Source organism: Schistocerca serialis, chromosome 5, assembly GCF_023864345.2.
Source record: "Schistocerca serialis cubense isolate TAMUIC-IGC-003099 chromosome 5, iqSchSeri2.2, whole genome shotgun sequence".
NCBI lineage: Eukaryota > Metazoa > Arthropoda > Insecta > Orthoptera > Acrididae > Schistocerca > Schistocerca serialis.
This window is the reverse complement of record NC_064642.1, coordinates 398,397,780-398,411,698: the sequence shown is the minus strand read 5'-3', so window position 1 is coordinate 398,411,698 and position 13,919 is coordinate 398,397,780. Positions and strand designations below refer to the sequence as shown.

Genomic DNA, 13,919 nt, shown 5'->3' with positions numbered 1-13,919 from the left:
CCCCACCTCTACCACATACAATGCATTCAGCTTTCTGCTCTTATTAACTCGTGCATGATGTTTTGTCAGTAATCTCTGTCTTGCATATTATCCTGTCTTCCAACTTTAAGCTGTCAATTTTTCAAATCTCATCCATTGCAATGTTTATCCAAGTGCATTAAATGTTTTTAAGTGCCAAAGTTGGTTTTATAAGCTCAAATCAATCATTTTGATTTTTCCAACTGACATAAACAAGGAAGACTAACAACATTAGAGAATGACATATTAAGGGTGGAAGTTGCAGCAAATTCACATTAGACAATTGAGGAACTGTCAAACACTTTTAATCAACCTTGGTCGACCATCCAAGAACATCTGTAGCAGATTGGTAAAGACGAACAAAGCTAACCAATCCATCACATGCAACTTATTGCTTCAGAGGCACAATAGACAAGGCTCTATTTTTATTCCTTGATCACTGGAGATGACAAATGAGTCTCCCTGTGATAATCCAAGCTGCATAATGCAGTAGGTCTCTCGAAATAAATCCCAAGTACAGAAAAGCCAGGTTTACACTCCAGAAGGCAATTTTGTGCATTTGATGGAGCATTTGTGGGGTCATTCATTTTAAAGTTCTGATACTTGGACAAACTGTGAATGCACACCTTTACTGTGAACAACTGGATTGAGTAAATCAATCTTTAATTGATAAGTGCCCAGCAGTTATCAATGAAGAAAAAATATTATCCTTTAACATGATAATGTTAGAATGCAATGAGTAAGTGGAACTCTGGAAAAAAAATTATGAATTGGAGTGAAAATAATAGCCTCACTGTACTTGCCCAATACTGCACCACCAGATTTCCATTTATTATGCTCAATCCCAAAGAAAGCAGGCGTTGACAGATGTGAAAATTACTGAACTATCAGTTTGATAAGTCACAGCTGCAAAATACTAACGTGAATTCTTTACAGACGAATGGAAAAACTGGTAGAAGCCGACCTCGGGGAAGATCAGTTTGAATTTTGTAGAAATATGGGAACATGTGAGGCAATACTGACCCTACGACTTATTTTAGAAGCTAGAGTAAGAAAAGGTAAACCTACATTACTAGCATTTGTAGACTTAGAGAAAGCTTTTGACAATGTTGACTGGAATAGTCACTTTCAAATTCTGAAGGTGGCAGGGGTAAAATACAGGGAGCAAAAGGCTATTTACAATTTGTACAGAAACCAGATGGCAGTTATAAGAGTCGAGGGGCATGAAAGGGAAGCAGTGGTTGGGAAGTGAGTGAGACAGGGTTGTAGCCTCTCCCCGATGTTGTTCAATCTGTATATTGAGCAAGCAGTAAAGAAAACAAAAGAAAAATTTGGAGTAGGTATTAAAATCCATGGAGAAGAAATAAAAACTTTAAGGTTTGCCGATGACATTGTAATTCTGTCAGAGACAGCTAAGGACTTGGAAGAGCAGTTAAATGGAATGGACAGTGCCTTGAAAGGAGGATATCAGATGAACATCACGAAAAGCTAAACGAGGCTAATGGAATGTAGCCAAATTAAGTCGGGTGATGCTGAGAGAATTAGATTAGGAAATGAGACACTTAATGTAGTAAAGGAGTTTTGCTATTTGGGGAGCAAAATAACTGATGATGGTTGAAGTAGAGAGGATATAAAATGTAGACTGGCAATGGCAAGGAAAGCGTTTCTGAAGAAGAGAAATTTGTTAACATCGAGTATAGATTTAAGTGTCAGGAAGTCGTTTCTGAAAGTATTTGTATGGAGTGTAGCCATGTATGGAAGTGAAACATGGACAATAAATAGTTTGGACAAGAAGAGAATAGAAGCTTTCGAAATGTGGTGCTACAGAAGAATGCTGATGATTAGATGGGTAGATCACATAACTAACGAGGAAGTGCTGAATAGGATTGGGGAGAAGAGGTGTTTGTGGCACAACTTGACTAGAAGAAGGGATCGGTTAGTAGGACATGTTCTGAGGCATTGAGGGATCACCAATTTAGTATTGGAGGGCAGCGTGGAGGGTAAAAATCGCAGAGGGAGACCAAGAGATGAATACACTAAGCAGATCCAGAAGGATGTAGGCTGCAGTACGTACTGGGAGATGAAGAAGCTTGCACAGGACAGAGTAGCATGGAGAGCTGCATCAAACCAGTCACAAGACTGAAGACCACAACAACAACAACATGATCACTGCAACAATTTCTAAGTGATAAATTCAACAAGGAGAATGATGTCCAAAATGTCATCTCCAGATATTTTGCTCAAAAACTAATTTATTTTTAACAATCCAGCATCAAAAATTCCCACACTAGATCGCAAAAGATTGTTGATAATGAGGCTGATTACATCACTGATTAAAAAAATTATTTAACAATTTATAGGTTTGAATTTAACGTAAGTAAACAAAATTACTTTCCAATCTCTCTAATATTTACCTGATGCAGTAACAGTAAAATTTCTCCATTCGAAAGGCATATTTATTGGTTCAAACATTTACAGGCAATGCTAGTAAATGCACTTGTGTACTGAATGTTAACATGAAGAAATATACACAAATCCATAAACTGTGGCTCTGCATGAATGCTCTAATGTAGACAGTTCTAGCAGGTGATTCCTTTACCTATAATGAAGTACTATCTGAAAAATGTTGCCCCAATAAACAGTCAGATTCTGATGAGATTTCAAATTAGTGCAAAGTCTGAAAACTTGCTTTAAATGTACAGAAGTGTAAAACTGTGCAGTTCGGAAAATTCAGAAAAATTGTAGCCTATGACTGAAACATCAGTGGGTCACAACTGGAATAAACTGACTTATGAAATACCTGGATATACCCAGTTGCAGGTATATAAAATGGAACGATTAAATAGGCTCAGTCATAGATAAAGCAGGTGGTAGACTTTGGTTCATTGGGACATTGGCAGGATATATGGCAAATGCTGCCAGTTCACAAAGGATACAGCTCACAAAACGCATGTGCATCATTTTTCAGAATATTGCTAAAATGTGTGGGAGATATACCAGAAAAAGACTAATAGCAAATATTGAACACATTAAGGAAAAAGGCAGCACAGACAGTCACAAGTTTGTTTGACTCACAGGGGAGCATCTTTGCTCTATCCTTTATATTTGTGCCTTCAGATTTGTGCTGTTCTGGTTGTATCAATATTTCCACATATTCATAAGAAGTATTGCACATGCCTTGCTGGTTTCTATGAGATAGTTTACCATTCTCTTCAATCAGATAACTTTTTTCTACCACAACATGATCACCATATTTGTGTTTGTTGATTTTTTGCCAACCTAGAACATTTACGCCCATTGCTGATCTTAGTTACGTGAAGGTATTGTGTGCTGTAACAATAAATGCCAATTGTCTTGATCCATGTGTGTTGTTGCACATAATGATTGTTAATTTTATTTACAAAACTGAGTGAAGAGGCTATATCTGCTAAATCTAGTGATTCTCCATCAACTTTTGTGTCACTCTTTTGACACATTAATCCATTACATTAAGCTGGCTGCTCTGGAAAAAGTAGGCTGGACTTGTCTCAGCAGCCAAGGTGCTATGAGCTGATCACAAGCTTCCACTCCCAGCATCCTCCACTCAGGGGCTAAATGAAATTTGCAATCACTACACATTTGTTTGCATTTAATCCCTTATCATGAAACCTCAAGTTATCTCAGTTTTGATGTTTTGACAGAAACTTAAAATCCTGAGTATACTAGAGCAAATTAAGAACAGACCTTCAAAAAAATAAAACCCTGCTTATATCCGTTTCTGCACTGATAGTTAGGTATTCAGCCACTAGAGAGCATCTGGTTCTACAGTTTTAGCCTGGCTGTCATGATTTGGTTGAATTGGTTGCTGTTAGATACCATCATTACTGTGTGCATCTTTGGATACTCAACAACAAAACATGCGGTTTCAGCCTCTCTCTTGTATAGTTGTTTAGACAATGCCTTCGAAAAAGGATGGCTATTGTGCACCTGCATTCGACATTGCATTTAATGGCTCAGAAAATAACAAAAAATGTGATGTTACTTCATTAGAGACAGAAAGTGACAACAGTTTTCCGATGAGTGACAAGTGCTTGCCAGTGATATGAGACAAATACATCTGCTGTGCTCCAGCCAGCTCCCCAAGATTTAGGCTCACAGAAACCATTGTTTAATATATGATTAGACTTCATAGCTACATAGAAGCTAAAAAAAATGACTTCAAGTTTCAGGATATTTTAGATAAAGTCCAGTGCACAAGTATACTTGGGATTTTATCATTGTTGATCTCCAAAGTTTCGTAACTCACTACTTTGAGCATTAAAAGCTATCTTTATATGTTTGTATCTAATGCTATTCATTATAGGATGTTTTTCATTAATAAAAAAAATTATTTTTTTGAACATAATTCACAAAAATCATTATGTTAAGGAGTTAAACCTCACAAGTCATAAATCTGCACTTACTTGCTATTTTTAGAGTTCACATTATGCCCACAGTGATGGGTGTGTGCATTTGGGTGTCTGCATAGCCCAGGAGAGTGCATTTGGGTGTCCGCATGGTTGTATCTATGAAGATGTATACTTTGGCCAGAGAAAGAGCAAGAGCTCAAAAGCTAGTGTAAATACTATTTTCTGTTGCATGTTTCTTTGCATGCCATATCAGTCAGCTATAAATGAGTGAAAAAATATCTTGTTGGAAATTGTTTACAATATTTGCTTGTCTTTTTCAAATCCTGGGTATGAATTCTATCTATAACGCACACTGGAGCACTGCATCCATGTGGTGAAACTCAGTGAGTGGCACCCATTATCTATAATTGCTATCCATATGGTACAGCCTCACTAGCTTTCATCACATGAGCACTTAGCAAATGCTACTTACAGGCTCCTGGCCCCGCCACATAGCTAAGGGAATATGGCTGTTAGTTATATTATAGCGCAGTGCAAGGCCTATGGAAAAGCATCAAGCCTGCACCACACTGTAACTTTGCACATTTAATAGCTTCGTGACTGTGCAAGAAGTGCTAGTGACTGTGTCATTAGGGGAAGTATTGCTGATCATCTTCAAAAACTTTCAATAAGTTGTGCAAAATTTATTTGCCCTCTCTTTTGCACACTGCAGTCAAATGGACTCCTTGCAGTTAGGGCATGAGCTTCCAGTGTTATAACATACACTGATGAGCCAAAACATTATAATCACTATCCACTCTGACAGTGAATGACACCTGGTGGTGTTTTAGGCATGTGACGTGGCAAGAAAAGGATATAAAAGCAGCAGAGATGGATGAGTAATGATTCTAGCAGTGATAGCTGCCACAGATTGGGAAAGCTATGACAGAAGCAACTTTAACACAGAGCAGATTGTTATAGCAAATTGCCTGGGAATAAGCATTTAGGAAATGGCAAATGTGATTAACAGTACTATGAAAAGAGCAGTTGCTACTCACCATATAGCAGAGGGTAGTTGCTACTGACCATATAGCAGAGATGCTGAGTTACAGATAGGCACAACAAAAAGACTCACAAAATAAGCTTTAGGCCAGCAAGGTCATGTTAAAAATAGACAACAGGCGCACACACACACACACACACACACACACACACACACACACACACACACACACACACATATGCAACTCACGCGTATGACTGCAGTCTCTTGCAGCTGAAGTCACACTGCCAGAGACTGCAGTCATGTGTGTAGTTGTGTCTGCACATGTCAGCATCTCCACTATATGGTGAGTAGCAATTATCATTTTCATAATATGGTTATATTCCATCCTGGATTTTCCATTCTTCAACTGTGATTAACTGTTTACATGCTATTGTGATAAGCATCTAAGGAACTGTGTTGCTGGACAGTGAAACCATCAGCAGGTGACGAGGTGGTTGACATACAGACTGTGCAGATAGCTGGCTTTCCCTTACGATGACAAAGTGCAATGCTGGTGGAGGCGCAAATGTTTCAGAACATACCACTCAGTGAGCATTGTTGGATATGTTGCCCCAGTGGCATCATTAAATATGACACACAGTGGGCACAGGACACTCAAGATTGAACTGAGAATGAATGCAAGCATGTCACATGGTCGGGTGTATTATGTTTCTTGCACCACCAGGTTGATGGTTGCGTCCAAATATGTCAGACAGGCAATGGCTGCTTTATAACATACACTGCATCATGGTCACAGGCTGGTGGAGGTAGCCTTATGCTGTCAGGGACAATCACCTGGGCTACTGTGGGGCACATGACAGGAATCGAAGGCACCATGACTGTTGCGGACTACATGTACATCATTGCAGACCACTTGCAGCCCTTCATGGTTGATTTCTGCCCTGACAATGATGACATCTTCCAGCAAGTATTCCATGCCACACCGCTAGAATGATGCCACAATGATTTGAGAGGCTTGACAGTGCACTCATATGAGCAAACAAATTTGCATGGTCTGAACCCTATAGAACTCATATTGAGAGCTACTTCTGCACCCACAAACCAATGTCCTATAATTTACTGGAATTGCATGACTTGTGCATAGTCATCTGGTGCCATTTACCTGCAGAAAATTACCAAGGACATCTAGAATCCATGTCATGCACAGTTGTTGCTGTATTACGTTCCAAAGGAGGACCAACATAGTATTAAGCAAGTGGTGATTATGCTTTGGCTTAATAGTGTATGTTAGAGAGATAATTGAAGAGAAAGAAATAATTTTGAAACTGGCCAAGAATATTACTATGTATTGAGAAATGAAGAGGTTCTTTTATATTGTAAGAAAGGAAGAGGTTCATTAAGATTGTAAGGAAATAAGTAACTGTATTATGGATGATAAAATATGAAGTGTGAATATCCTGTAAGTTGCAAATGCTTGGTTTTGAGAAATATATACTGACAAATTTCAGACAACCTTCCAGCCACGTCAAATGGTTTCAAATCCACAAGCTTTCGGCCACGTACTCCACGGCCAATGTCAAGTGGTGACTATCATATTGTTGCTGCTGTCATCCTTGTATAACAGCCCTACCATCTGTGGGGTCACTGATGAGCATTCCAGTGCCGTATAGAAAGATTAGCCAGCAGGCATAAAATCCATTCAATCTTCAGCCTCAATCAAAAATTCAACTACCCATTAGGACAGTGAAAGGTGATGCAGACCTCACAACATGAGGTATATACAAAATACCATGTGGTTGTAGTATTACATTGGACAGACTGCACATATTGTTGAACAGCATTGTACAGAACATGAAAGGTGTTTCCACTCATGGTGTTCTGAGAAATTAGTGATAGCAGAAGATGCTCTGGAAAACAAATATTGAACTGCTTTTGGCAAAACATTTATTATATAGACAAATGGTTTTTGAGGCAGCATCATAAAACTAATGGTCAAGATAAAAATTTCTGCAAAAACCATGAATAAAGACGATGATTTGCAGTTAAGCACAGCTTGGCACCCAGCCTTTGTAAGTTGGAAGTGGGCACAGCGGTCTTGCAAACAAAACATAACCTTATATGGCATTAGACTGGGAAACAGTGATGTCATAGGTAGTAACACCACTATGTAAGGACAGCAGCAGAAACCAATCAACAGTCACCACTTGAGAATGGCAAAGATGTACTTGGTCAAAAGCTCATAGATTTTAAACGATTTTACATAGCTGGAAGCCTAAACGAATACTGTCATTTTGAAAGTTGTTTGGCTGAAACTGTATTATAATTTTGTTTCATCTGACTAAAAATGAAGTACAATAATTATCTATGTTTGTTTGCATTTTAGAACAAGTTGATTTGAAATGACAATGTAAAGGTACACAAAAAAACTGATAAAAATCCTTGAAGTAATGTTGTGATGTACAACCAACGTAAGAAGTCATTGGGAGTGGGGACAATAGGTGATTGTCTTCCCCAGTAAATTGTATAACAAGTCATAATGGAAAAGAAAGGACTAACATAAAAAAGTTGCAAAACAGCATGCAATTAAAATGAGAACTTGGCTAAAAGAAAACAGAGTGTAAATAGTCTGAAACTTTATTTTATTTGTATTTGCACAACTGGTACCTGCAAAATCTATTCTTTTTCCCATTCCTAAGAAGTCATCACATATATATGTGAGACATGAGCCATAATTCAACAACAAACTGACTCTAATCATATGGGACAACTGCTTTACACATCTGCTCATAGATCCTTCTTAAAGATTGAAGGACTTGCATTCTTTCATAGTCACATTAGATGGCCAATTGCTCCAGTGACACTTAATAATTTAATACTTAATTTTTACCTTATATAGTTTTTGCTACTGACAAATGCCACAGAACTATAGGCTTATGGATTGTGGGAAAGCAAATAGGATGTATCAAAAATGTGATGTAATTCATTTCTTACCAATGATGAGTCCTATTTTTGTGTTGTGATCCTTCCATGCACATGACATCAGCGTACCTGTAGTGTCATTAAGAACTGCAGCAATGTTAATCTTCACATCCTATACATAAAAAGAATGTTGTCTAAGTACATTACAAATATCTTGTCATTCTTATACTCAGTGATGCAAGTTAAAAGAGTTATTGGTCTTCCCAACATTCCACTCAAATATTCTGGAACTTAGGACAAAGCAATTGAAACTGAGTATGGAAAGCAGCATCAGCAAAGAAAAAGTAGACTCTACATGTAAAACAAAGAAATGGCTTCTCTAAGTTTCATTCTGAGGCTGACAGATTTTCTTCATGTTATATAGAATTAGCATTTACATTTTTGAACAATACTAACACTGTAATCAAAAAGATAGGTCAAAAAGGTATGGTACTCTTTACCATTTCTTTGTGCATGAAGGTATTTTGGTTTGTATGTTATAAAGTTTACATAATCTCCAACACCACGATTCAATTTAATTATGGACCAATATCATGAGAGGCACACTGAAAGTATCAACATTTTCTTAGCAACTGCTTCATGTAAAATTTTAACTATTATTATCTTCCACCAAGACAAGCATCACATCAAGCAGTGCTGTAACAACATTTTTTTTTTTTACTGCCATCTTTAGATCTATTGTCTATCTTTATGTAATATGTCATGTTTACAAGATCTTTACAACTTGTTACAGGATATAATAAATAACAAAGTTATGATTCAGAATTGGGTCAGTAGTAATAGTAGCAATAAACTGATAGTAATGGAATAATGATCATTCTGAAACAGTATCAAAAAGATTATTTATTAGGAATAACATCGATATACAGTGTCAGTTCAATGACCAGTTTGATGCAATTCTCCTCACTAGTTGATCCTATGCAAGCCTCTTCATCTCTACGATTTCTCCATCCCCTCCACCTCCCCACACACATGCCAACACTGCCAAAATGAAGATTTCTCTACGACCCAGGATCTGTACTGTCAGCTGATCTCTTCTATTGGTCAGGTTTTGCCATACATTTCTTTCTACCCAATTTGATTCAGTATTTTTTTACTGGTTATTCTGTCCACTCACCTAATCTTCAAACATCATTCAGTAGCACCACATTGTATTCCCCTAACCTCTTCTTGTATGAACTGTAATACAGTGTCACTTCAGTATAAGGCTAAACACATAAATGCCTTTGGAAAAGGCTTCCCAAGATTGAGTTTGTGTTCTTAATTAACAAATCTCTCTTTTTAAGAAATATGTTTCTTGCACTGCCATCTGCAGTTTGTATCCTCTCTACTTATGTGATCTTTAGTTATTTTGTTACGCAAATAGCAAAACTTATATATTACTTTTAGGGCCGGTCATGTAATTGTTGCTGACTGCAGATAAAAGTTTGATCCTAGTTCAGAAAATGAATCCAGCTCACAAATTAAATATGTTGTATAACACAGATCACCTGACAATGTTCACTGATGATATGAATTAACATGAGGCGTGCTTGGTAACACCACAAAAGACAGCTAGCAACAAGATTGTCACTCTTCAACCTCAGATGTTCCTGCACATCAGTGACTCACACTATTTATTATTGAAGGTCTTATGCTGTAAACATGCAGAAAAATAAGCAGAAGGAACTTCTCAGATTTCTAGAAACTTCTCTATAATCGAAAAACTTCAAAATAGTCAGATATGTGTAAAGTAAATGGCAAGAAACAATATAATTTGCAGCACTTAAGGCTCTGTAACATAGGAGGCGTCCACAACATTGGCCCAGCATGCTAGGAAAACAGCATATGGTGTATTCAAGTGGTGTAGTTTCAAAAGATAGTGTTGTCATAGATATCCTTATAACAAATATTATAAAGAATACATCATTCAGCAGATGATAAGTCTCAGCCATGTGGCATTGTCCATTAAGTGCCATGGCTGATCTGAAAGCAAATACAAATGGTAGACAACAGTGGTGTTACATCATAGTTTCAGAAGTATATTAAGCATGATAAAAGCACACATATTACAGGTCAAAGGTCTTAATGGCCAAAAGCTTTTTGTGAGTCTTTTTGTTGTGCTTATCTGCAACTCAGCATCTCCGCTATATGGTGAGTAGCAACTTTCCTTTTCATAATATTGTTACATTCCATCCTGGATTTTCCATTGTTTGACACATTACTGATCATTGACCATGGCTTAGATTCCTGTGGGGATGAAATTTGCATAATCAGTTTAGATAGAGCAGTCATCAATCCAAAGGTGAGCTGACCACCACATTAATTTACCGAGCATGGTAGTATACAGGAGGCAGTATACCCTTGTCTTCGTCAGACCTTCGAACAGAGTTACCCAACCAGGTATATGGGGACCAAAAACTTAATGAGAACTCAGATCCATGCTGCAGTTCAGCATTCTGTACAGTAAGAAGCATTGCCAGAGGCAAAAGAAGTGATAAACGAAAATAAATAAATAAATAAATAAATAAAATTAGTCTCAAAGCCCAGACTTTTAAAACCAAAGTCCAGCATTTAATCACGAAGATACAAACAATACAGAGCTTCATCTAATAATTTGGCAACAAAAACAACTTTGCTAACTGACTGACATGTTGAAATGTAACTGCTAGATCAGGAAAACCATTTACTGCAGTTTCTGATTCCAGATCTTCATATGCGTAGGTGATACACATTCCAATTGTGATATGCTGTACTCCTGTCCATGACAAAGACAGTCACAGAAACTGATTTGTGTGATAACTTTGACAATGTGAGTACTCCTTATATCATATTTTTATTGTGTTTACTAGAATTTTGTGTTCATGTTTCTTGCTTTGATGCATATTAAATTTACTTAAGACAATTTAAAGTAATTTAGTAATTTATGTTTACATCTATATCCACATCTACATAACTATTCTGCAATTCACATTTAAGAGTCTGGCAGGGGGTTAATTGAATCACTTTCATACTCGTTCCGTACCAGTCTACTCTCGAACAGCACTTCTGCATTTTGCAAATAATAAAATGATGGATGAGAGTAGCAGTCTTGGAAAATTTTTACCATTTCTAAATATATTGACTGATAACTATAAAAAAATATTTTCACCAGGCACAAATGCTGTAGTCAACGAGACTACACAACTAAGGTTCAGACAATACATACCAATGAAATCACATAAGTATGGTATAAAATTTTTCAAACTGTGCTCCACTGAAGGGTATACATGGCCTGCAGGAGTATATTCTGGATGATATACCAATCTAAGAAAGAAATTTAGTATGGCTAAAAATGTCTATATTGAACTTGCACTTTTGTATGAGACATGAATTCACAATCAAATACCTTAAATTTAAAATGCATGTTGTTGAAACAGTACGGTACAACAAAAAGTTTATGCCACAAGTTTTTAATGTTGTAACCATGGAAGAGAGATGAAATGCTAGCACATGAAGATGACAATGGTACTGTGGTGCTAAAATGGAGCCACACTTGCAATGTTGGGATGTTACCAACAAAACACATACCTATTATGACATCAAGCTCAGATTCTATGCACCACAGTCATACTCTGAAACAGAAACCTTTGGCAATACTGGCATATAATAATTGAAAAACTGCCATTCACAGAAGTGATCAAATGAGGTCATACTCCACAACGAAAAGGAAGGATATGAAGTGGTATTGGAAGTTAGTACAACATTTGCTTTTAGGAACAAGTATAGTAAATGCTCACATCATGTACCAGGGGACACACACACAAAAATAGAAATAAGAAAATTTAGGGGACATGTCATTGACGAATTATTGTCCATGGAAAATGCCTGTATGAACGATGTGCACTGTATATTACCAGAAGGAATGGCAAACTGCCAAATGCCAAGCAGCAAAGAAAAATGTGAAAACAACCTTGACCTATGGTTTCAATTGTCCAAAATCACCTCAGATGTGTTGAGCGTGTTTTAATGATTGTCATGCAACATACACTACTGGCCATTAAAATTGCTACACCACGAAGATGACATGCTACAGATGCAAAATTTAACTGACAGGAAGAAGATGCTGAGATATGCAAATGATTAGCTTTTCAGAGCATTCACACAAGGTTGGTGCCGGTGGCGACACCTACAACATGCAGACATGAGGAAAGTTTCCAACCGATTTCTCATACACAAACAGCAGTTGACCAGCGTTGCCTGGTGAAAAGTTGTTGTGGTGCCTTGTGTAAGAAGGAGAAATGCATACCATCACATTTCCGCCTTTGATAAAGGTCAGATTGTAGCCTATCGCGATTGCGGTTTATTGTATCGCGACATTGCTGCTCGCGTTGGTCGAGATCCAATGACTGTTAGCAGAATATGGAATCAGTGGGTTCAGGAGGGTAATACGGAATGCCGGGCTGGATCCCAATGGCCTCATATCACTTGCAGTCGAGATGACAGGCATCTTATCCGCTTGGCTGTAACGGATCATGCAGCCACGTCTCGATCCCCGAGTCAACAGGTGGGGATGTTTGCAAGACAACAACCATTTGCACAAACAGTTTGACGACGTTTGCAGCAGCATGGACTATCAGCTCGGAGACCATGGCTGTGGTTACCCTTGATGCTGCATCACAGACAGGAGTGCCTGCGATGGTGTACTCAACAACAAACCTGGGGGCACGAATGGCAAAATGTCCTTTTTTCGGATGAATCCAGGTTCTGTTTACATCATGATGGCCACATCCGTGTTTGGTGACACCGCGGCGAATGCACATTGGAAGCCTGTATTCATCATCGCCATATGGGTGCCATTGGTTACACATCTCAGTCACCTCTTGTTTGCATTGACAGCACTTTGAACAGTGGACATTACATTTCAGATGTGTTACGACCCGTGGCTCTACCCTTCATTTGATCCCTGCGAAACCCTACATTTCAGCAGGATAATGCAGACCGTATGTTGCAGGTCCTGTACGGGCCTTTCTGGATACAGAAAATGTTCAATTGCTGCCCTGGCCAGCACATTCTCCAGATCTCTCACCAATTGAAATCGTCTGGCCAATGGTGGCTGAGCAACTGGCTCGTCACAATACGCCAGTCACTACTCTTGATGGTTGTGGTATCATGTTGAAGTTGCATGGGCAGCTGTACCTGTACACGTCATCCAGGCTCTGTTTGACTCAATGCCCAGGCATATGAAGACCGTTATTACGGCCAGAGGTGGTTGTTCTGGGTACTGATTTCTCAGGATCTATGCACCCAAATTGTGTGAAAATGTAATCACATGTCAGTTCTAGTATAATATATTTGTCCAATGAATACCCGTTTATCATTTGCATTTCTTCAAAAATGTTCAAATGTGTGTGAAATCTTATGAGACTTAACTGCTAAGGTCATCAGTCTCTAAGCTTACACACTACTTAACCTAAATTATCCTAAAGACAAACGCACACACCCATGCCCGAGGGAGGACTCGAACCTCCATCAGCACCAGCCACACAGTTCATTACTTTGCATTTCTTCTCAGTGTAGCAATTTTAATG

The 13,919-nt window shown here is 38.1% G+C and overlaps 1 protein-coding gene across 1 annotated transcript in view; it reads right to left on the bottom strand.

The window, feature by feature from the left end:
* Positions 1-13,919, bottom strand: part of LOC126481965 (hexokinase type 2-like) — a 179,067-nt gene that overhangs the window by 103,632 nt on the left and 61,516 nt on the right. The window contains exon 5 of the mRNA XM_050105929.1: positions 8,383-8,482. Coding sequence (XP_049961886.1) covers positions 8,383-8,482 — 100 coding nt within the window. The remainder of the gene's footprint in view (positions 1-8,382; positions 8,483-13,919) is intronic.